Source organism: Fusarium sambucinum, chromosome I, assembly GCF_050947815.1.
Source record: "Fusarium sambucinum isolate potato_lamoka chromosome I, whole genome shotgun sequence".
Lineage (NCBI taxonomy): Eukaryota > Fungi > Ascomycota > Sordariomycetes > Hypocreales > Nectriaceae > Fusarium > Fusarium sambucinum.
In genome coordinates, this window is record NC_139294.1 from 2,674,650 (window position 1) to 2,695,542 (window position 20,893).

At 48.9% G+C, this 20,893-nt stretch overlaps 10 protein-coding genes across 10 annotated transcripts; 6 read left to right on the top strand and 4 right to left on the bottom strand.

Moving 5' to 3' along the window:
* Positions 1-647: 647 nt before the first annotated feature.
* On the top strand, positions 648-1,546 carry FSST1_003593 (uncharacterized protein; the record flags this gene model as incomplete). The annotated part of the gene is made up of 3 exons (XM_083229687.1): positions 648-909; positions 963-991; positions 1,046-1,546. 3 exons carry the CDS (start codon positions 648-650, stop codon positions 1,544-1,546), a joined length of 792 nt encoding a protein of 263 aa, XP_083087023.1.
* Positions 1,547-2,305: 759 nt separating this feature from the next.
* Positions 2,306-2,779, top strand: FSST1_003594 (uncharacterized protein; the record flags this gene model as incomplete). Its single annotated transcript, XM_083229688.1, has 2 exons — positions 2,306-2,415; positions 2,479-2,779. 2 exons carry the CDS (start codon positions 2,306-2,308, stop codon positions 2,777-2,779), a joined length of 411 nt encoding a protein of 136 aa, XP_083087024.1.
* Positions 2,780-4,418: 1,639 nt separating this feature from the next.
* FSST1_003595 (Ctr copper transporter family-domain-containing protein) lies at positions 4,419-5,059 on the top strand (the record flags this gene model as incomplete). The annotated part of the gene is made up of 2 exons (XM_083229689.1): positions 4,419-4,496; positions 4,565-5,059. The coding sequence occupies 2 exons, from the start codon at positions 4,419-4,421 to the stop codon at positions 5,057-5,059; spliced, it is 573 nt and encodes a 190-aa protein (XP_083087025.1).
* A 774-nt stretch (positions 5,060-5,833) lies between these two features.
* Positions 5,834-7,666, top strand: FSST1_003596 (transcription factor domain-containing protein; the record flags this gene model as incomplete). The annotated part of the gene is made up of 1 exon (XM_083229690.1): positions 5,834-7,666. The coding sequence occupies one exon, from the start codon at positions 5,834-5,836 to the stop codon at positions 7,664-7,666; it is 1,833 nt and encodes a 610-aa protein (XP_083087026.1).
* Positions 7,667-8,205: 539 nt separating this feature from the next.
* FSST1_003597 (uncharacterized protein) lies at positions 8,206-9,222 on the bottom strand (the record flags this gene model as incomplete). The annotated part of the gene is made up of 3 exons (XM_083229691.1): positions 8,206-8,549; positions 8,604-9,003; positions 9,061-9,222. The coding sequence occupies 3 exons, from the start codon at positions 9,220-9,222 to the stop codon at positions 8,206-8,208; spliced, it is 906 nt and encodes a 301-aa protein (XP_083087027.1).
* A 1,276-nt stretch (positions 9,223-10,498) lies between these two features.
* FSST1_003598 (ENTH domain-containing protein) lies at positions 10,499-12,314 on the bottom strand (the record flags this gene model as incomplete). Its single annotated transcript, XM_083229692.1, has 4 exons — positions 10,499-11,954; positions 12,005-12,084; positions 12,144-12,175; positions 12,233-12,314. 4 exons carry the CDS (start codon positions 12,312-12,314, stop codon positions 10,499-10,501), a joined length of 1,650 nt encoding a protein of 549 aa, XP_083087028.1.
* A 1,572-nt stretch (positions 12,315-13,886) lies between these two features.
* FSST1_003599 (peptidylprolyl isomerase) lies at positions 13,887-14,941 on the top strand (the record flags this gene model as incomplete). The annotated part of the gene is made up of 5 exons (XM_083229693.1): positions 13,887-14,032; positions 14,089-14,153; positions 14,374-14,543; positions 14,596-14,702; positions 14,755-14,941. 5 exons carry the CDS (start codon positions 13,887-13,889, stop codon positions 14,939-14,941), a joined length of 675 nt encoding a protein of 224 aa, XP_083087029.1.
* A 400-nt stretch (positions 14,942-15,341) lies between these two features.
* FSST1_003600 (DNA-directed RNA polymerase III subunit C34) lies at positions 15,342-16,551 on the bottom strand (the record flags this gene model as incomplete). Its single annotated transcript, XM_083229695.1, has 2 exons — positions 15,342-16,227; positions 16,286-16,551. 2 exons carry the CDS (start codon positions 16,549-16,551, stop codon positions 15,342-15,344), a joined length of 1,152 nt encoding a protein of 383 aa, XP_083087030.1.
* Positions 16,552-17,782: 1,231 nt separating this feature from the next.
* On the top strand, positions 17,783-18,208 carry FSST1_003601 (uncharacterized protein; the record flags this gene model as incomplete). Its single annotated transcript, XM_083229696.1, has 1 exon — positions 17,783-18,208. The coding sequence occupies one exon, from the start codon at positions 17,783-17,785 to the stop codon at positions 18,206-18,208; it is 426 nt and encodes a 141-aa protein (XP_083087031.1).
* A 458-nt stretch (positions 18,209-18,666) lies between these two features.
* Positions 18,667-20,786, bottom strand: FSST1_003602 (histone deacetylase RPD3; the record flags this gene model as incomplete). Its single annotated transcript, XM_083229697.1, has 3 exons — positions 18,667-19,581; positions 19,630-20,171; positions 20,219-20,786. 3 exons carry the CDS (start codon positions 20,784-20,786, stop codon positions 18,667-18,669), a joined length of 2,025 nt encoding a protein of 674 aa, XP_083087032.1.
* Between the last annotated feature and the right edge of the window lie 107 nt (positions 20,787-20,893).

Here is a 20,893-nt window from a genome sequence, read left to right on the forward strand (position 1 = left end):
TTGTTTGAAATTCTTCCAACTTACCGTTCTCACCAACTTCCATAGTATACCGCAATACCTCCTATACCGAGCCCCTTGAAACTCTTCTGCCTCGATTATCGAATATGGGTGGCTGTTTGAGCGTAGCCGAGCCGAAGCCGAAGCGTAAACATCGCCATCGCACCAAGAACTCCCATAACCACCATCGAAGGCCTCGGGAATCTGAAGATGGTATATATCAAGATGTAGATCCAAACTGTAGGCTGACTTTGGCGTAGTTGTTTTCTTGACGGCGAATGGCTGGGAGATGAAGAAGAGACATAAGGAGAGGCGCCATAAACAATGAAAGTTGGAATTGTGTAGTTTTCGAGTGTTTCTGATAGTTGAAAACTAGTAGTAGCCTATAATAGAAGTTAGCTTCTGATTCTCATCTGTAATGTCTCATCGTAGTGTCGTCTCCGTAACTGCCGGGAACAAGGGTCGTACCTTCCTCTAGGAAACCCAGTCGAAGAGTGGAGATGCTCGCGTCATGGACAGCGAGCGTATCGTGTCGTGGTTGGTCAGCTAAGAAGCCCAGCCAACAAGGGTCGTGAACTTGTGTGTCTTCTGTTGCGCCTTTTAGAACTTACAACTTCCAATTCCTGATTCAAACACTTGTAACTAGCACAATGACTTCGACTCGTCATGTTCTCATCCTCGGCGGCAATGGAAAGATTAGCCGCCTTCTAACAGTCATGCTGTTGAAGAAGTCGTGGACTGTCACGAGTCTCATTCGTAACCCAGACCAGATCGACGACTTGAAGAATATCTCTGAGGGTCTGCCGGGAACGCATAACATAGTGGTCCATGATCTCATCACTATAACCAGCCAGGAGAAGGCCGCTGCTGTTATTGATGAAGTGAGGCCAGATTCAGTCGTTTTCGGCGCTGGTAAGTTGAAATAGAGTCGAGTGACTGCAGGAGTGTAAGCTGATTGGCAATAGGACCTGGCAGGGGAACTGATCAAGACACAGTAACTGCTGACTTACAGTATGTATAAGATGTAGTATGGCTAATGCTTTTCTAGATCATCCGAATCGATCGTGATGCCGCCATCTTCTTCATGCAAGCCTCGGTTGCTAATGAAGCCATAAGTCATCATGTGCAAGTATCCTACCTTGGCGCTCGTCGCGAACAAGCTCCCTGGTGGACTCCTGAAGACTGGGAGGGCTGGAAGAGGGTCAACTCGACCTTCCTGGGTCCCTACTATGAGCCCAAGGTCGCCGCCGACGAAGCTCTCGTGACTGAAGGCAGGAAGAGAGAGAGTCTGACTGCAGTATCGGTTCGTCCTGGCGGTCTAACGGATAAAGATGAAGGTGGCGTTCTTCTGGGACAGACGAAGCAAGCCAGGGGTATGACAACTCGAGCGTCAACAGCGAGAGCAATGGCGTTGGTGTTGGAACAGGAGCATGTCAAGGGCCATTGGTTGGATGTTCTTGACGGCGAAGAAGATGCTCAGACTGCAGTCGATCGATACGTTCGTGAGGAAACAGAATGTGCTCTAGGAGAGCCAGTTCTCAGAGGCTGATTCCTCAGTCGAGGAGGGTCAAGATGGAAATACTTGGGACGACACACGGCAATATTGGATCCCTCAAGGCTGCTCACTACAAATCATCGGTTAGCAGACTTACAGGCTGTAGTAAGGGGGGGCCAGCTGCAATGCCAAGTCCCACTCTTCCTGTCGGGGCCACCTAGCGAGTCGTAATAGAAGAGAGTGCGCTAGGACGTTCTGATAAGAGAAATTTCGAGTATGGAATTCCAATACCTTTGTTTGGATTTACTTGACGCTACACATTTTCCATCAAGCTGAAATTCATATCGAAGCTTCTCCTGATAGGGATATATATGGTATCGTTTTTGCATGACTTACATTGTCTTGTGGTTGCGAGAATCAGTATCTACACCGAGGAGCATCCCATATCCCCTACTTTCATATACAGGAATCGACCAGCAACGCTGCTGAACCAGGCATCAGATAGTACTGTCGTTTGGTCCCCAACGCCCGTCACAATTCCAATCACTCCCGCTCTCCTGACGAGTATAAATTCCCACCTTTCTTCCCCGCCAACTAAGTCTTCCCTTCACCATCGTCACATCGTTTGATCTGCATCGATCGCACCACACAAACATCGGTACAAATCGCTTTCGACTCGATTTCAAACTTGCTTTGAATCCCCAGTCCACATCCTTCCCAAAGGTAAGTCTTTGTTCACTATGTTTGTTTCTTTTGCCAGTCTTCGGTATCTCACAAATACCCAAGATTCACTACATCTACTTCGCTTTCAAGATGGGCTGTTTTCTTAAGATTCGGATTCCCCGTCGTATCCGTCGCCTCTTTAAAAAGAAGAAGGACAACCGTGCCGGTGAGGCCGTGGAGCTCACCCACATTTCGCATCCGTAAGTTGATCCCGATCACTTCTCACAACGTCTCGGTAGTAGAAGTGGCTGACCTGTCAATAGATTCGATGTCTACCGTATTGATAGCAAGGGCAACCGCGTTGCCCTTCCTCAGCATCTTCCGGTCCCTGTCGATCTCTATGGTCAGGTGGTCCCCCACACCGACGCTCCTGCCGCCGCTGGTACCCCTGTCGTTGGAACTGGCCTCACCTATCGCGGTATCCCCGTCCCAGATGGCTCTGCCGTCACCGATGGCTCTGGAAGTGAAGACAGTGTTGCTGTTGACCCTAAGGCCAAGACTGGTGCCCATGCCAAGAAGCACGCTGGTGGTGCCGTTGCTGGTCCTGCTCCCAAGGACATCTAGATCTACATCACTCACCAATATGACTTTCGAACCATTCTTCGACAACAACAGGACTTCGGGCTTAGATATGAACGATGGTTGGATGGGAAGCAGAGAAAGTTGGCGCTGAAACAATAGTTTTCATGTATAACAAGCCGGCAATTCTTTTTATGAATTTCACGAAACGTGGACGGGTGCGGTAGATTAAGAGACAACACTCTGCACACACTTGACCATCTTTGACGTGACTGTTTTGATTTCTACGTGACCTTTGTATTTCGAAAGGCTGCAGTAACTCTACCATTTTTAAAATGAAACTGAAGTTGTTCAGTGCGTACAATCCGACGGTGTTTTGACTGCTGGTTACGTGGAGATGGCAATGCAGCCCAGCTAGCAGCGGTGGTTTTCCCCAGCCTAATTCGCTTCAAAACATTCATTCACCCATACCTACAGTAACTCGTAGTCGAATAGATTGGTAGCAAAGTTGTTGGCGAGTGATTTTATTCTACTTGTCTTGTGGCAGACTCGGTAGGGTAGGGCAAGGCACACAAACACTCGACGATTTTGAAATCAAAGATGGCTGCACGTCCAAATCAAAACAAACATCCACTAAATCAGGCACCTTTCATTCCGTGGTGCGCGTTTCTATGGGCTACAAGGGTTAGGTGGAACGTGGTGGAAGATTGACAATGGGTTATGGAAATCAGGGGCACGACTGCGGGGGGCAGATGTGGCCGACGATCGGATCTTCTGCCTACCAGCACTGTCAGGCTCGCGGGTTCGCATGCAACGTTTCTTTTTATTCATAACATAGTTGAATTTATCCTATTGGTGACCCTGATGCTTGCGTTTGATATTCTCGTAGGCTCTGCCAAGTGTGCCATCATTACCTATACTTGATCCCTTGTCTCAGATGAAGCTTACGCCAGCAATAAATTGTGCACTTATTGTGCATTCTATAGTAGAATCTTAAGTTCCCTTCCATCTCTTGTTATTTCTAGTCTCGATGATAGATCAATGTTGGGCTGAATCATCTGGTGGATCACCAGCCTCCAATGACATGGACGTAACACAATTCCTCCACACAAAGAAAAGGACAAACGTTGGAATAGAGTAATCAACTAATATGGATATTCTGTGGGTAGCCTGTTCATATCCATGTCCTTTCCTCCATATCTAAGAGATAAGAACGCCTCTTTCTCTGAAACGACCACAAAATCGGAGCACATTCATCATCCCTGCACTAAAATCCTCAGCCCATGGAAACTTGCTCAAACATTCGCAAAGATAGGCCATCGTCTGATAATTATACGCGAAAATCAACTCATTTGTGTCTTATTTCAGTCTACTAGTACCATAATGGATAGAGTTCATTGGGAGTGGGAAAAAGGTAGAAATACCGCCGAAGCTTCCCTTTTCTTTTCGTCCCTGGGTCAACATATTTTAGACTTTGGCACCTTTATTACGTTTTCACAGTCTGATTAATTCCGTCTGCGCATTTAGTTTCCTGTCTTCTCATCTACTAATATCGAATCAAAGGCATCCCTTGTCCTTCTCGCAACCATCGATCGATACCGTCAACGCCGCTCAAGACAATCCCAACACAGCTTCGGCTATGGATCACGATATGCATATGACTGGCATGTCAGAAACTGCCACCATGACAATGGACATGCCGGCTGCTTCTACCTCGATGGCCATGGACCACGGCGACATGATGGGCGGATGCAAGATTTCCGTAAGTCCCCCTTACTATCCTTCCTAGACAAACACTTCAAGTTCATGGCTGACAGACACCTTCTACAGATGCTTTGGAACTGGAACACGGTCGACTCATGCTTCATCGCTGAGTCGTGGCGCGTCACTTCCAAGGGAATGTTCGCCGGCTCCTGTATCGGTGTCGTCCTTCTCGTCATGTCCCTTGAACTTCTCCGCCGCTCCGTCAAAGAATGGGATCGCTATCTCCTCCGCCATCACGCCGCCAAGTTTGCAGAGTTGTCCTCTACCGGCCGGCCTGGCTCCTTCAATGGCAAAGAAAGCAATGCTGCCGTTGTCAATTGCAACAATCCTGTACCCCCGTTCCGACCCAATGTTTGGCAGCAGGCTATCCGTGCCCTCTTGCACATGATGCAGTTTGCCGTGGCCTACTTTGTCATGCTGTTGGCCATGTACTACAACGGCTATTTCATCATTTGCATCTTTATTGGTGCTTATCTTGGTGCTTTCATCTTTCAATGGGAGACTTTGAGTCCTTCCGGTGGCACCAGTGCTTCTAAGGAGGCAACAGTTTGCTGTGGTTAAGAAGAGCTACAAAGGACCGGTTCAAGTATGGATTTCGGTACAGTCTGTCGAATTTGGTTCCATGTAGTAGGTTTGCGAGAGGAAGGTCTGTGTTATACAGATGTCTCTGCTGAGTTAACATGGTCCTTTCATTCATTCATATGCTACAACGATGTTTGATGATCACGTTTGTCAAAGTGACAAACAATTGGAACTATCTCAGCACTGGCTGTGTCTAGTACGCTTTATTCTCTATCCATCTGCCATATCATGGCCTTTGATTAATTAATGCAATACCACATCATGAGATTAGAGTAATCAACCAAGTGACGAACAAGCACAGCTACCCGAAACCGACCAGGATGTAATGGTTAATGATTCACTGATACCGACAAGTTGAGTCCGTATGAAATATGCCATTCTTAATTACAATCTTATATATTGAACGGCAAGTGATAACCATACACTAATGGTATCAAATATCATAACTAGTACGTCCGTTACTAATGTGAAATGTACCTAGTTATGGCGTAGAATAGGCTGACAAATTGACTAGCAAAGACCCCTGGAGAGGTCCAGTTTCGATTGGCCTCAACTGTCGATCCGAACATGGGGGATCTGTACTAACCCAATCTAGACGAACTCCCCTTACGCCAACCCAACTCTCATCCTTCATCAATTCGGCACGTATCGCGATAATCTCCAATATCGACGGAAATCGTTTGCTGCATATCTTTTATACACGATATAAAGCCAACTTGGCTCAAGGGAGCAGTCCCTTTGTTCGCCACCACCATGTTTCGTCATCTCATGTCTTCCAAAGTGCGCTCTAACGCTGGCTGCTGGACTTGTCGCCTCCGTCGCAAGAAGTGCGATGAGAAACGTCCAGTCTGCGATTCCTGCAGTGCTCTAGAGATCACTTGTTATTTTAACGATGAGAAGCCAGAATGGATGGATGGTGGATCACAGCAGAAAGCCATGGCTGAAAAGATCAAGGCTCAGGTTAAGAAACAAGCCAGTCAGCGTCGCGATCGCAAATACATGGAGATGCTTGAGACTGGTACTCAGAATGTCACACTTCAGACCCAAAACCCTCAACAGCAACAACAATCTCACGACCCTGCCATGGTCGCTGCATCCGACACAGACCCTGCTTCAGGTCATGAGTTTGGATCGACTCCAGGTTCTAGCAACACCAGTGGCGCATCTCCTCCCGATATGCCCTGGCACAGTCACTTCGCAGTCCCTCACGAAGACCCCAGCAGTTCAACTGGGAACAGCACCGAGGTCCATTTCATCATGATCTACCTCGACTACGTCTTCCCTCACTTATTTCCTTTCTACCGCCCTCCCATCCTTGCTGGCGGTCGTGGCTGGATATTGGACGTCTTACAGAGCAACAAATCCGTCTGGCACACAGCCATCTCACTGACTTCATACTTCTTCAGTATTGTCATGGCTAATGGCGAGATTGAGCATGTCGAGTGCACAAACCGTATGGTTCACCAGTTACAGTCCCAGCTTGAGATGGGTTTAAGAGAGCTGCAACGCGAGATGACTGCAGTTAACCACAAGGTATCCTGCGCTGGGGCTCGAGACAGGCTCCTCGTTCTGCAAGCCATCTTACAGATGCTCATCTTCGAAGTATCGACTAGCAACAAAGATCATTGGAAGATGCATCTCGATGCTGCCATCACAATGTTTCAACAGATCCTTCCTCAGCCCGAGCATTGGAAGGAAACGCTAGAAGCTCTCTACAGTTACCGTTGGCCACCTCCTGAGATGGGCGTCCGCCGACCCTTTAGCACAAACCAAGCCGCGCTTCGTTTTTTCACAGCCAACGTTCTTTACATCGATGTCATGTCCAGCATAACACTCGAGCAGGCGCCTCGGCTTCAGATGTACCAGGAAATCATCATGCCCAGCTGCAAGGCACACGTCGCACCGGAAGAGGTTCGTATCTCAGGATCACTCTTCATGGAAGAGTATGTCGGTCTCCATAATTGGGTCGTCCAGATCATCGGTGATATCTCTGCGTTGGATGCGTGGAAAAAGGATCAAAAGAGATCAAACTCCCTATCCATCAACGAGCTTGTTCAGCGAGGCAAGGTACTGGAGGGTGCTATCAGGGGAGGGTTGAGTGTCATTGAGGCACAAGCTCAGATGCCCGGCCCCCTATACAATCCTGTCATAAGTGTAGTCGCAAGTCCGATGCATAACCAGGATATCAACACAAAGCAAGCCCCCGCCCTCGCAGCCAACAACATGATCTGGTTACAAGCCGCCCTCACCTATCTTCAGGTGGTCATATCTGGCTGGCAACCCTCCTGCCCTGAGATTCAATGTTCCGTTCGCCGCATGACGCACCTCTTGACAACACTCCCATCCAACACCTGCCTAAGAACCTTGGTCTGGCCGTTCTGTATAGCAGGATGTCTTTCGCCTCCAGAAGACGAGAACTCATACAGAGCGATGGTAGAGGGTTTAGGCCCTATCAGTGTGTTTGGCACAGTCAGAGAGGCACTGGAGATTATGGAAAAGGTCTGGTCAAAACGAGATCAGATTGACGAGAGTTGGGATGTGGCCAAGTGCATGCAGGTTCTTGGCCATGGGGTTTTATTGATCTAATACCCTTGAGACTGTATTGTTGAATCAGTCATGGAAGCATACGAATGATGATTTATTTCTCTGCCAACAAGCGCGGTTTCCCATAACACACACGGCGTACAATAAGGACGCGTCGACAGCATGGTTATTGACCTCAAATGTTGGGATCAAATATGTCGGACTAATTTATAACAAGATTTTCCCATCTGTTACACATGTCTTTCCTTCTTTAGTCCAATGCTTGTGCCGATGGAAGTAAAGGAGTCTACCTATTATATGCTTCACCAGCGGTTTTCTTCAAGTCTCTTAGCCTTGTGGTACCCGAGCCGGAACCCCTTTTCTATTTGACAGGCTAAAACGTCAGTTATCACAGATATTGGGAAGTTTGTTGTTGAATGGTTGAACAGTCGATGTTCAAACCCCGATCCGATTTTTATTCATTTTTGATAAGTCAATCTAACCAGTAGACATTACCCCTGTGTAATTCCAACACGTGTGTCCTCGATCTCAAAACAAAGCAAAGCGTCTAATCTATTATATCCCATAAGAACCATTATCGTTTAAATCCTTTTTCCTCCAAAGAGTGTCTGTCTCTTCTCGAGCAGATCAAGATCCCACCAACCCTCAACTCGCTCAAGAATGGTCTTACGTTTCGACCAGATTCTTTCGAGAGGGCTCTTTGGCGAGTCATCATTCATACGTCCCGGAGATAGGGGAACTGGAGGCAAAGGAGGAAGATGCAGCACAGGCTTTGCAACATCCCTCCTCTTGACTCGGACAGGCGCCGTGGGGGGCGGGGGACACCACGGCTGGTGTACGCTCTCAGTATCAGAAGAGTCGCTATCGAACCGCTTTGCCATAGCCATGGTACCCAGACTTCGGTCCTGGGACATCATAGGCGGTCCTTGACTGATGCCCAGAGCATTGTTGACCTGCCCCTCACGGCCGCACCCTCAACCCTCAATGTCCTTGGGAGCGGGACGAGCAGCACCCTTTGTGCGCTTCCACAAGCATCCCGAAGTGATGGCGGAGAACGAGAAAAGTACGCACAGGGCAATGCTAAGGCCCCAGACGGACTTGAGCTGGTAGCACGACGCTTTGTCAGGGTCGACCCAGGCAAAGACGTTTCCACGAGAGTGGTAGACGTTGTGAAAGAGTGAGTTGATGAAGTTGGCTGTGTTGCCATCAGAAGGAAACTTGGGGCATGCGAGGTAGCTGACAGGCTTGCCAACAGTGCATGCTACAACGATGCAGGCGACAAGAAGCATCACATCAGCGCCTGTGGCAAGCAGAAGAGGGAGCATGCCATCCCAGTAGAGGATGTAAGATATGGCGATGTACAAGGTCGCGATAATTGACTGTAATGTGTAAGTAACTCTACGACTATTGCATCAATTTTATATGCGAGAACTTACAACAACCAGGGTTCCAATCAGAGCAGAGGGCGCCGCATAATCAGCACCAACCATCTCGCCAATAAAGTTGGATGTCAAACCAATGATTGTAATGAGTGAAATAAACTCCATGGCTCGCATGGCAGTCCAGGTGTGCCCGAGGGCGCCGAGAGCAGGCTGCATCTTGGAGTTGGAGTTTGCTTGTGTGTTTAGAGAGAGACAAGGGCGCAACGAGCCGGCTGTGCGCAGAGGTAGATGCTTGGAGTAGAAAGGAATAGAGGGGGGTGGGGAAGATATCTTGTCCAAGTTATAACCCGCCCTTACGAAGAGGCGAGAGATTTTTATGTAAGAAAAGAGAGAAAAGAGATCGTCGTTATAGAAATCGTCTGTTCGTGAATGATAGATTGATGCAGAAAGAACCCAAGACCAAACAAGGTAGAGGACAAAGGAAATAAGGAAATAAGAGAGACAAGGGAAAAAAAGGAAAAGAGACTGTTGTGTTTGTTGTGTGAGATGTTTGATGAAGAGAAAGAAACACTTCCAAACGTCCGAAACCCAGTGTCTTTATACACATCTCATTGTCAACAAAACTTTTACAAGATGCAGGAATAACACAGACCGTATCCGTAACCATGACAAGGCATTGAATAGCTACCTTGTCTAGCCAACTTTGGAATTACAGCAACCGCCTGCTACCAGCCGCATCCCCATCGCGCTTCTCGCTATACCATAGACGACCAAGTCAACCCTAGCAATTAAACGACATGATACAAACTTTCTTTTCCAAGTTCTGGGCGTCTGTTCCGCGACCAATGAGGCTTCAGAAGCTCAAAGTCGTGGCGGCGCTTAAACGTGCAGGGGTGTTTTCGGATAGCCGCGCAGGAAAAGGGCGGTTGGTGTTTCAAGATATATCGACAAGGACACGATTGGATGAGAGACGTTCTTGGGGAAGAGCGGTTCGTTGGTCCGGATGAGGCTCCCTTTTGTTTTGGGGAAAGGTCGCATATAGGGCGAGATTGCTTGGGTGAGTCCATCGTCGCAGGTTATTCTGGTATTGTCGTCCTACTGCAACGGCAACAGATCCGGTCCAGGATCGATGGGCTATAATCCTGGTTCTTGATCTGATCTTTGTGGTTCAACGATCACCGTAGAGCCATTGTTGGTTAGTCTTCACCTGATACACACAAAGCTTACGTGCAACATATCGATCTAATGCTGGCCTCTCCACAAGGTCGATCGGATGGTCAAGTCGGTTGAAAATAGAACGACATGGCATGTCAGTTCATTTTGTTGCGCCAGACGCCTATCTAGGATCCTATCATGAAAACAAACATGCTGCCCCGTTGCTGATTATTCTGTACATTCTCAAGGCCGCCAACTAAACATGACTTTAATGCATTGAAACTCGATCCCAGCTTATAATCCATTTATGTTTAAACATATCGACCAGTGGGACAGTTTATCCCAGGAGGTCGTCCATAGCAGAGCCACCAGTCTTGGGAGGAGCGCTGCCACTGGAAGATCCAGCTGCCGGTGCACCCCAGATTCCAGCACTACTCTTCTCCTTGGCGAGCTGGCCCAGTGCGGGTCCAGCCTTGGGCGTCTCGGGCTTCTTGGCACCACCACTAGCCTTGCCCCAGAGAGCTCCGAAGGCATCCCCACCAGCAGCAGGTGCTGGCTTGGCTGAGGAGCTAGTAACGGGCTTCATGTTGGCCATGGTAGTGGGGGTGCTGGGAGCAGCATTGGAAGTGCTGCCCATGCCAGAAAAGGCAGACGCTGTAGGCTTGGATGCCTGTGCCTGGACGGGACTAAAGTAGTTGGGACCAGATTGCTGGAACCCAGCGGGCTTGGGAGCCTGTGCCGCGGAGGCAACAGGAACGCTAAAAGCAGAGTAGTTTGGTCCTGGAGTGCCTGAGGCGCTCGGTGCGGGCGAGATTGATGCCATGCTAACCATTTGGCTAATATCAGCCTGCTGAGGAGCGGAGTGAGGCTGAGGAGCTGCAAACTGAGCAGTCGAGGAAGCCATCGATGTGACAGGAGGGCTTTGCATAAAGTTGTTGGATGGTGCAGCCTGAGCAGGTGTAGCTGATTGGAAGTCGTCGAACTCATCGTCATCGTCGGCTTGCGCAGGAGCGGCAGCAGCATTGCTAGGGGCCAATGCAGCGAATCCAGAGCTGTTCGAGGCTGGAGGGGCTGCAGAAGATGCCGGTGCAGGGTCGTCAAAGGAGAAGAGATCAACTTCAGGTTCCTTTTTCTTAGGTGGCTCGGCAGCAGTCTTCTTAGCAGGAGCGCGCTCTGGTCGCTTGGCAGCAGCTCTCGATGAGCTGGCAGAAGGTCGCTCGCCTTCGTCAAACTCGTCGTATTCCTCAAATCGTTCACCTCTGCTAGCAGCGCCATCTCCTCGCCAGTCATCAGTCTCACCACCGAAACCACCGCCGTCACCATAGACACCACCAGAGTATCCGCCAAAGTTGGTAGGGCCGCTGCCACTACCGCTACCTCCACCATAGCCAGCGCTCTCGCTACCAAAGCCACCATAACGGCCAGAGCTGCCGCTTGAGAAGCCACCACCAAAGGTTGCGCCACCCTCAACACCAGTATATTTGTTCTTGGTCGCACGCGCTTTCTTGCGCTCGGTTCGGATACGATCCACATCGCTAAGTAGGTCGGCCAGCTCCTTGGCTCGGTTGCGCACGTTGATACCCTGGTCCTTTCCGTTCTGGTCGATAAAGTGAAATTGGCGAAGCATCTTGAGAAGAGAAATGTGTCCTCTCGCATCATCAATTACACGTTCAGAGCCGTGCTTAATGAGAAACTCGAGCAATTGAAGAGCCTTGTAGATTTGGCGCCATTCCTCGGCAGCCTTCTCGGTGAAGCGACGGTAAATCATGGGCATAATCTCGTTGAGGGTTTGACTGGCTCATAGTCAGTAGCTAAACTTTGATAGTGGTTCAAAGTGTCGTACTAGTTGAATGTACCGTTTGCGATCTCTTGCATGATGGTAGATGAAGCACCCCATGGCTCGTTGTTCGTGGCCTCTCGCACCTAAACATGGGTGAGTTGACTGTGTCTCAACCACAGTTATCGCGCAGAGCTTAACCAACCTTGGCCTCCATCTCGGTAAAGTTCATGACAGCTGGGCATCGCGTCAGTAACGATCGGGCGCATTAGACAAGGCCACCAAGGGAAGTACCATTCTGGGCCTTCCGAAAGCCTGCCTTGAGGTCATACAAGGTCAGGTTGGAGACCGTGTTCTTGAGATCGTTCATATCCATATTGAATTAATCCAAGAAGAAGCCAGCAGGTATATGGGAAGATTGGCGCAGGTGACGCAGAGCTTCGAATGATGCTTTCGCGGGGTTTCAATGGAATGGAATAAGATATCTAGAGTTCAAGATGCCCCTTGTTACACTACGGCCATGGTGGACACTTGGACATTTCCACAACCCAATGTCAGCAGCATGGATCATGGCTGATCACGTGATTGGTATCAAATAAAGCTGAGGACAATGGATTCGAGTAGATTTGATATGTTGTCATCAGTATGAAAATTCGAATATCTGCCATAATCAGTGCCTATTTTTCAATATAGAATGGTTACTCTCCTCTGCTTCATCTGTCTCCGTCCCTCATTGATCGTTGGCCGTTGCTGAGCCAAAACGTAATCATCATGCCAAAGCACTTTAAGCGTCTGGACTGGAGTACCCGCTATACAACCTTAGACTTCAGGCCCGAACAGGGAGCTAGAATACCAGACGTCAGGTTGGCCCAAACTTTTACCTTCCCTTCTCGAGATCAGTCTACCTGTTTCAGCACGTTCATCGACTCGCTGTAGTTTTATCTGTCCAAATTATACAGTCGTCCACTCCCAATCGTATCAGTGTTCAAGGTATGTACAAGCTCAGTTATTTTCAAAGCCGCGTCTGCCTTTGTTTCACCACCAAAAGCTCTCTGCAAAACACAAGCTGGGCTTTGATCAAGCTGCAAAAGAGAAGCAAGACGCCTTCCAAGCAAACATTAGACATTTGAGCACTTTTTGGGGCCAATGCTAAACTATTGTAACCCCAATTGGGATCTTGGAAAGGCTGTCTGTCTGACCGGACCAACGCCGGTATTGTCGGTCTCTTCTCGCCTTTGTTCATTCCGCTTTGTTTCCCCCTGCGCTTCCTGTTTACAATGGTCACTGTTGCCCACGGGTCAATGGACTGGATAAGACTTGAGGTGGGAAGGGCCCATGCAATATCAAGAACCCACTGGCGTGGCCATGCCCCCTTGCCCCCCTCCAATGGGCGTGATCCTTGAGCAAAAGTCTGTTGCACTTCGGACATCGGGCCACTGACTCGTTGCATCGGTTCCTGCTGCTCTTGTTTAACGGACTGCAAACAAACCAAAGAGTTCAGCGTGCGTGGCCCGGGCAACCTCCATCAACTCAATCGGGAGCCCCATTGAAGCTTGGAGAACCAGCCATTGACACAACCCAACCCAAACCAACCCGGTTTGGCTCGGTCTTGTTCTGATCAATGCGCCCGGGCTGCTAGCAGTAGTTGGCAATGGCGGTCAAAGCATTGAAGCTCAGGGTTGAATACCTGTTTGGTCTCATTGAACAAGGAGCACTCATCATCATTGATCATCAGGAGCTACGAAGCTTCCCTGCCCCACAGGCCATAGCCACGGTGACCTCATGGGAAAAGTCGCCAGCTTGGGGGGTTGCTTCAGCAGGCAAAATAGAGAGAGCAAGCTATTCCGATCGCTTCACGTGATCAATCCCCCACTCTACCCCTCTTCTACGTGTTTCCATTGGTTCCCACGGCCCCGCGCTAACGTTTTGCCCCTCTAGCTTGCTCAAAATGAGACCCTCACTCATCAAGCCCCTCCTACCCCGCCATACCTGCTTCTCTGCCGCGAGAACTTCTTCTTCTCTTCCTCAACTCTCCAACACAATCAAATCTGTTAGATTTTTCTCAGCTTCATCCGCAGTCATGGGTAACAAGGTGTAAGTTTTCCTGGCCGAGCATCGCATTCATGGAACCATCTCTGACTGTTGAACAGTTTCTTCGATATCACCTGGGAGGGTCCCGTCTTCCAGAACGGCAAGCCCACCTCCACCGTTAAGGGTAAGCTTTGATTTCCTGACGAAACCATCCTTTTTACCTGCCTTGGCCATTGGGATATACCCTCAGCCTCTCAATTTCCATCGTCGATTCCACACATGGAATTGCCGCAGTGTTCGTGGTCTCTGTTACTTGAGCACTCGGCATACGCTACCCATATCCCTCAATCACATCAATGTCTCAATCATCACTCCATCGAAACTAACTCCTGTTCCTCTTATAGAGCAGACTGGCCGCATTAACTTCAACCTCTTCGACGATAAGGTCCCCAAGACCGCCGAGAACTTCCGTGCTCTCTGCACTGGCGAGAAGGGTTTCGGCTACAAGGGCTCTTCTTTCCACCGAATCATCCCTGACTTCATGCTTCAGGGTGGTGACTTCACCCGTGGCAACGTACGTTATCATTTGCATTCTGATTTAACTTACAACTGCTAACATGGTCAAGGGCACTGGTGGCAAGTCCATCTACGGAGAGAAGTTCGCCGACGAGAACTTCGCCTTGAAGCACGAGAAGCCCGGTCTGCTCTCCATGGCCAACGCTGGCCCCAACACGTAAGCACCCACAGTCTTCTCACCTCGATTGCACTGATTAACATTGTCACAGCAACGGCTCTCAGTTCTTCATCACCACCGTCGTCACCTCTTGGCTGAACGGACGCCACGTTGTCTTCGGTGAGGTCGCTGACCAGCAGTCCCTTGATGTCGTCATGGCTCTTGAGGCTACTGGCTCCGGCAGTGGTGCCGTCAAGTACAACAAGAAGGCCACCATCGTCGACTGCGGTGAGCTGTAAACAGCTCAATCCGTACGACGTGGCGAGCGGGAATTTGGAATTGCATAACAAAACCTCACTGAGGGCTGGCGACATGGAGCTAGTTAGTCACAGGCTAGTAAAAGCATCTAGCTATTGAACAATGTGAACCAATAAACCCAAAACTGTATTTGAAACAATTTCGTGATATCGGTATGAATGTCCTGGTTCTGAAGTATCGCTTATGTGCAGATGCTGCTCTGCCTAAAGATACTAGACAATCGCTGCGTCCAGCTGAATACTACACAGCCATCGCTTGTCCTACTACGCCGTTGCTAATTTTTCCCTAAAAACAAAAATGCCCACTTGCATACCATAACTCCATTACTTGAATAAAACTGATGTCGGTTTCCCTCATCGCATGTGCAAAATCTCTCGTAATCTATTCAACTCCCAACCACCTCGTGAAGTACTCGCAGTTACTGGGGCCTACGGGGCCACCTTCTTCACAGATCTCAAACACTGGGCAGCGTCCACAGGGGGCTTCTGTAAAGGCGCTCGCGAAAGATTCCGGGCCGCCTTCACGGCCTGTAGGGTCATCTCGCCCAGCCCAGCTCTCCAAGGATTGTTTGGCGACCCGAGAAACGCGATAACCTGTCTTGCCAGCCACCTTGACTGATTCAACAAGTTTATCCCAGACCAAGACATCTACAAGCTTCTGCACGTCATGTTCGGAAAGGATCGTGTTATGAGTAATGCCGCTCGCCGATAGCAGACGTGCGATGTCGCGAACGGTCGGGTAGCCTGTATAGCCGGCAGGGAGAGGAAGGAGTGCGTCCTTCTTGATGGTAGTCGTCGAAGACGTCTTGGGTGCTTTGGCAGGGGGCTCGTCCATGTGACTAGCATCGCGCTTCTTGCCCTTGTCTACGCCACCCTTGACAACACCCTTCTTGGGGACCTGCGTTCGCGCAGCACCACCTCCGTGCGTGCTGTGGTAACTGCTCTGGCGCTTTATAAAATCGAAAACAACACGCTGTAGCTCATCGATAAAGGCCTCGTCGAGGTTCTGATCAGTATACCACGGACCACCTGTGGCGCGATCGCTGGGTCGTATGGAGGCCTTGATGAACATCTTCTTGTTGGGGTGCTCGACATTTTTGAAGGGTGCAATGAGTCCCTTGGCTTGCAGTTGTTTCAAGGCATTCTTGAGGACCGAGTCGTGCATATTGAGGCGCTTCTGGAGCGTCTGAGACCAGATACCGTCGCCGCCCGAGTCGTCGATAAGAGAGTAGACCATGACTTGCTCGTCGGTCGAGCATTGCTTGTACCTAGCGACCAATTGTCAGTTTCACATTCCAAAATTGTTGTAGGATTTGGTTTGCATACTTGTGAGCTTCTTGGGAGTCGCGCCATTTCCATAGCACTTGGCCAGAGGCCTCGCGCATGGTGATGAAAAGCTTGTCATCGGTAAGAGACTGGACGACGCGGGCAAGCAGCATAAGATCGCGGTTGGGAATGACATCGAGGCGCATAAGGTCATCCTGGGAGAACATGTCCGTCCCAGACTCGCGACATCGTTCGTAAAGGGCCTCTTTCCAGACACCGAGCTTGGCCGTCGCGGCGTCGACCTCAATAGGCGCGGGGGTCGGCATTGTGGATGAGTCAAGCGAGGGATGCGCTCGTCGAGTAAGTGATATTGAAAGAATGATTTCCCTAGGGTATAAGACTAGGTTGTTGACTAACTAGCAAAAATCCGATGCTATATTGACATGATATGGTGAGTGGTAAGTAAGAAGTGGTAGATTGCTACTGAGCAGTGATTCTGTATTGTGTGAGAATAAGGCTGCTTCTTTGGACTTTACCCCCTATGACTCTTAGTTACTGAGCCAGGGAAGGTGTCAGTATTAGATTTTGAAAATCGTAAAAAACCACCAAATGGTGAGTGGCGACCGAGCGTTTGTGAGGGTACTAAATATGACGATGGCGGGATTGCTTCTTTTCGAGTTGAGGCGGTCCTCAGGGTATCAAAAAAAAAATTAGCGGATAGAAGCACAAGAGACGAAATTAGCTAGTCAGTTTATGCTACTTGGATCATAGTTGTTAGGCTGTTTATTTCTGTACCCCAAAGCTAAAGAGGCCATGGATTGGAAATAATTATTTTTCGACTCCCCACAGTCGACGCTAAATCCACTGTACCTCGTCCCCTACCTTGCTATCTATTCAGATACGCCGGACGAAATAAGACGGAAAGTGGGGGATCTTATCATTATCTCGGTCCCCCACCATTGTCGGCATGTCCTCACCCTAGACTTGATCCCATTCCTCAGGATATTGGAACTTGGTCGCTGGAAGAGAAAGGGAGTATTGGTAGATCAGTTTACTGTACTTCTGCTAGACTCCTAAGCTGCTTGTTTTTATATTCAAGAGCTTAGACAGGTGGAGAATTTCGCTGCGAAAAAACATAACATCCGTATGAGTCAACATGGAAGCTAAATCTAACACCAAAAAGAAAACAAGTGATATTAACATTAAAGCATTACGCTCTTATTGAGTATATGATATTGAGTATAGTTCAATAGAGTTTCAATATTATTTAGTACGAATGAATACCTGACGGTACACCATGATCAAGGTGAAGTTTATCCGCGTAACCTCGAACGTTGAGCGCATATAATACCAGAATTCACACTCTATTTCACATGCGGTTGACGTTTTGAGAAGGAATATATATACGTAGGCGGAAACAACTTTTCTTTCGATTGTTAACTTCTCTGTCAAACAGCACCCGAAAGGAAACACCACCTTCAGAACTTCCCATCTAACACAGCTCTCACGCTATCGGTGACTCTTCAAAAAAACATTTTCGGTACACAGTTGGGAAAAATGCTGACTTCCGAAGAAAAACAAGCTATTGAGCAAGAAGTGACAGCCCTCTTCGAGGATTATTACTTTGCGACGCAAATGAACGATGGTACCAAGAATGATGACACTTCACTCGAAGAACCAACAACCAAAGCTGCAGCCTTGGAGCCTCGAAATAATAGCAACACATCCACCAGACTTGATCGATACGCTCATTTGACCCCTGAACTTGCTTCACACGCTATAGAGTTTGAGCGCTACCACTTTCTATGCAAAAACAGCGCCTGGAACCAAGTACAGGCTGGCTCTCGCTCTCTTAAAGTTGCTCGTGGAATGCAGCCAACTGTTGCTACTCCGCCACAGGAGCCTGTAGCTGATGGCGGACGAAGCGAGCAATCATACAATGAACAGATTGACCCTTTGAAAAAGAACAAAATTTTGGATTAGGCTGAAAACCAAGGTTGACACAGAGGAGTAAGTGTGGTTTGTAACGAATTGGAAGGAACATCATGTGGCCAAAAAACCCACAACAAAATCACAATTCTGTCTCCCTCGGTACTGTCGGCATGCAAAAGTTTATTGGAATAAATTAGTTCTTTTCGCTATGATGACGACCTAAAATACAGAAACTCATAATCAAAAAATTGCGTTCCCATATACATGGTTCAGCTAAATACCAGCTGTCCATGCATTCACTATAATGCGTCTTCCTTCGTGCCGTACGTAATCCTGCGCCTGCAACGCCCGAACTGCAGACCGCATCTTATCGTCGCTCAGTACAGCGTGCCTATTCGTTCTGATACTCAAGGCCCAGCTGCGTGTATAAGACAACAAGTGTGGCATGAGCTTTTGTTGTAACATGAAAATGCCTATAGAATCAAGACGGTTGGCTTCCCTGGCAACTCCTAGTTTGCTGGGCTCTTGCTCTTCTCCTTGGGTTGTTGCTCTGGCTTATCTTTCTCCGTGTCGACGTCCATAACATCGGCAGGCTGTTCCCTTTGGGCTTCCTCAGTTGATTCTGTAGGCTTTTCAGCAGGGGTTGACCCTGAGACTGGCTCTGCAGTAGCAGCGTCGGGAGCCGCCACTTCAACAGCTGGCTCTTCCTGTGCAGGCTTTTCTGTTGGCATTGGAGGTTCGATGGGGGCTTCGGGTGCTTCAGGCTCAACATCCTCCTTCTTGATCGTCGTTTCTTCAACAGCCGAGTCCTCCATACCGACGTCGCCGTCTCCATCAACCTTTGTTGGTTCGGGCTCTTTCGCACCCTCGCTGTGGTTTTCAATTGCCTTCTCTGATTGGTCTTTCTCAGGCTGATCGGGAGCTGAAATATCGTCGATAGTATCGTCGTTCACATCATGTCCGTCCTCGCCAGCGTGTTCTTCGGCAGCATCATCGTTAGAAGCACCATTAGGGGCTTTAGCAGGGGGGGCGTCGGGATTATCGACATCCATTTCTCCCTTGCGGTAATCAGTAAAGCTGCGCTTGTTACCATTCTGGCGTGTAGCACCATTGGCACGGGCCATCTCGTCATCATCGCTGGCTTCGAACTCGTTATCATGTTCAACGTGCTTATCCCAACGATGTTCCGTCATGCGGACATCCTTGTTCTCGTCCTCATCAATGTCGTCCAGCTCAGCCTCCTCCTCGTCGGTCATGCCTCCAAAAGGCTTTCGTGGGACGTCCTGCAATTGCACTGACGGCGCAGGTCCAGTTTGTCGGAGGTTATCGATGACTGATGAAGTAATCTTCTCGAGATATTCTCGACTATTGGAGTTTTCCATGTTAGAGGATCGGACGTTCAGCTCAAAGTCAGGAGCATAGTACTACTTCGCGTTGGTGAGTGTTCGTTAAACCACATCTGGGCGACTTACTTCGTAGTATTCATTGTAGGGCAATGTTCTGTCCATTTCCTTGCCGACAAGAACACCGGTCTCAAATGCCCATGTGCGCGCAACGTTTCGCATTGTATAGCCACCTCCACCAAGAACAAGAGTAGGGAGGTTAAAACTCTTGACAAAGTTCACGCAGTTAGCATGACCGTCCATACTCAAGTTGAAACAACCGAGTCGATCGCCTGAAAGACTATCACCGCCACACTGTAGAACAACAGCCTCGGGCTGATAGTACTTCATAACATTCTCAATGACAGGCTGGAAGATTGAGCGGTACGACGCATCGGTGATACCATCTCGGAGAGGAAAGTTGACAGCGTAATTCTTTCCTTGGCCAATACCAGTATCCCTGAGCTCACCAGTACCGGGGAAGTACTCGCCATACTTGTGGAAAGAAACGGTCATGACACGGTCGGTGGTGTAGAAAGCTTCCTCAACACCATCACCGTGATGAACGTCAATATCGATGTAAAGGACCCGCTTTTTGAACCGGAGGAGCTCGAGAATGCCGAGAACGATATCTAGGGATTGTTAGACAGTGTCGTTTCGCGTGAATGATAAAACATACCGTTGACGTAGCAGAAACCACTGGCTTCGCATTTCTTGGCGTGATGAAGACCACCGGCCCAATTGATGGCGATGTCGCACTTTTGGCGGTTGAGTCGTGCAGCGCCCTCCATGCTACCACCCGCACTGATACCACAAAACTCGAAGAGACCGTCGAATACAGGGCAATCATCTCCGACGTTGTATTTCCCTTGCTCCCTCATGAAGCTGTCCATATTGTCTGGCGTGACCTTTTGCAAGAAATCGATGTAGTCGTCCGTGTGAAATTGGGTCATTTCGCCTCGGGTCGCAGGTTTCGCGCGCTTCAGAAATGTCAGCAGAAGTTCATAGTAAAAGTCTGCGCGGAATATAATGTTGATCAGGAATAGACTCACATAGATCTCCATCTTCTGGTACAGGTTGTACTGCATGATCAAGCTATGCGCCAACCGGATGCGATGAGGCTTCATAGGATGTCCAGTAACGTAGGCATAGTTACCAATGTCAGAGTCGTAAAAGTAAGCAACCTTCTTGGGCGATGAAGCATTGAGCGCGACTGAGCCGAGCTCAACACGAATGTCGTCGCCCATGATTGCGATTACTGAAGGTGTCGCGAATCTCGGGAAATGGGTGGGAAGAAAAGGGTGAAGTTGGATATGCGTGGAACTGCGAAAAAAATGTTTAAAATCGTATGAAG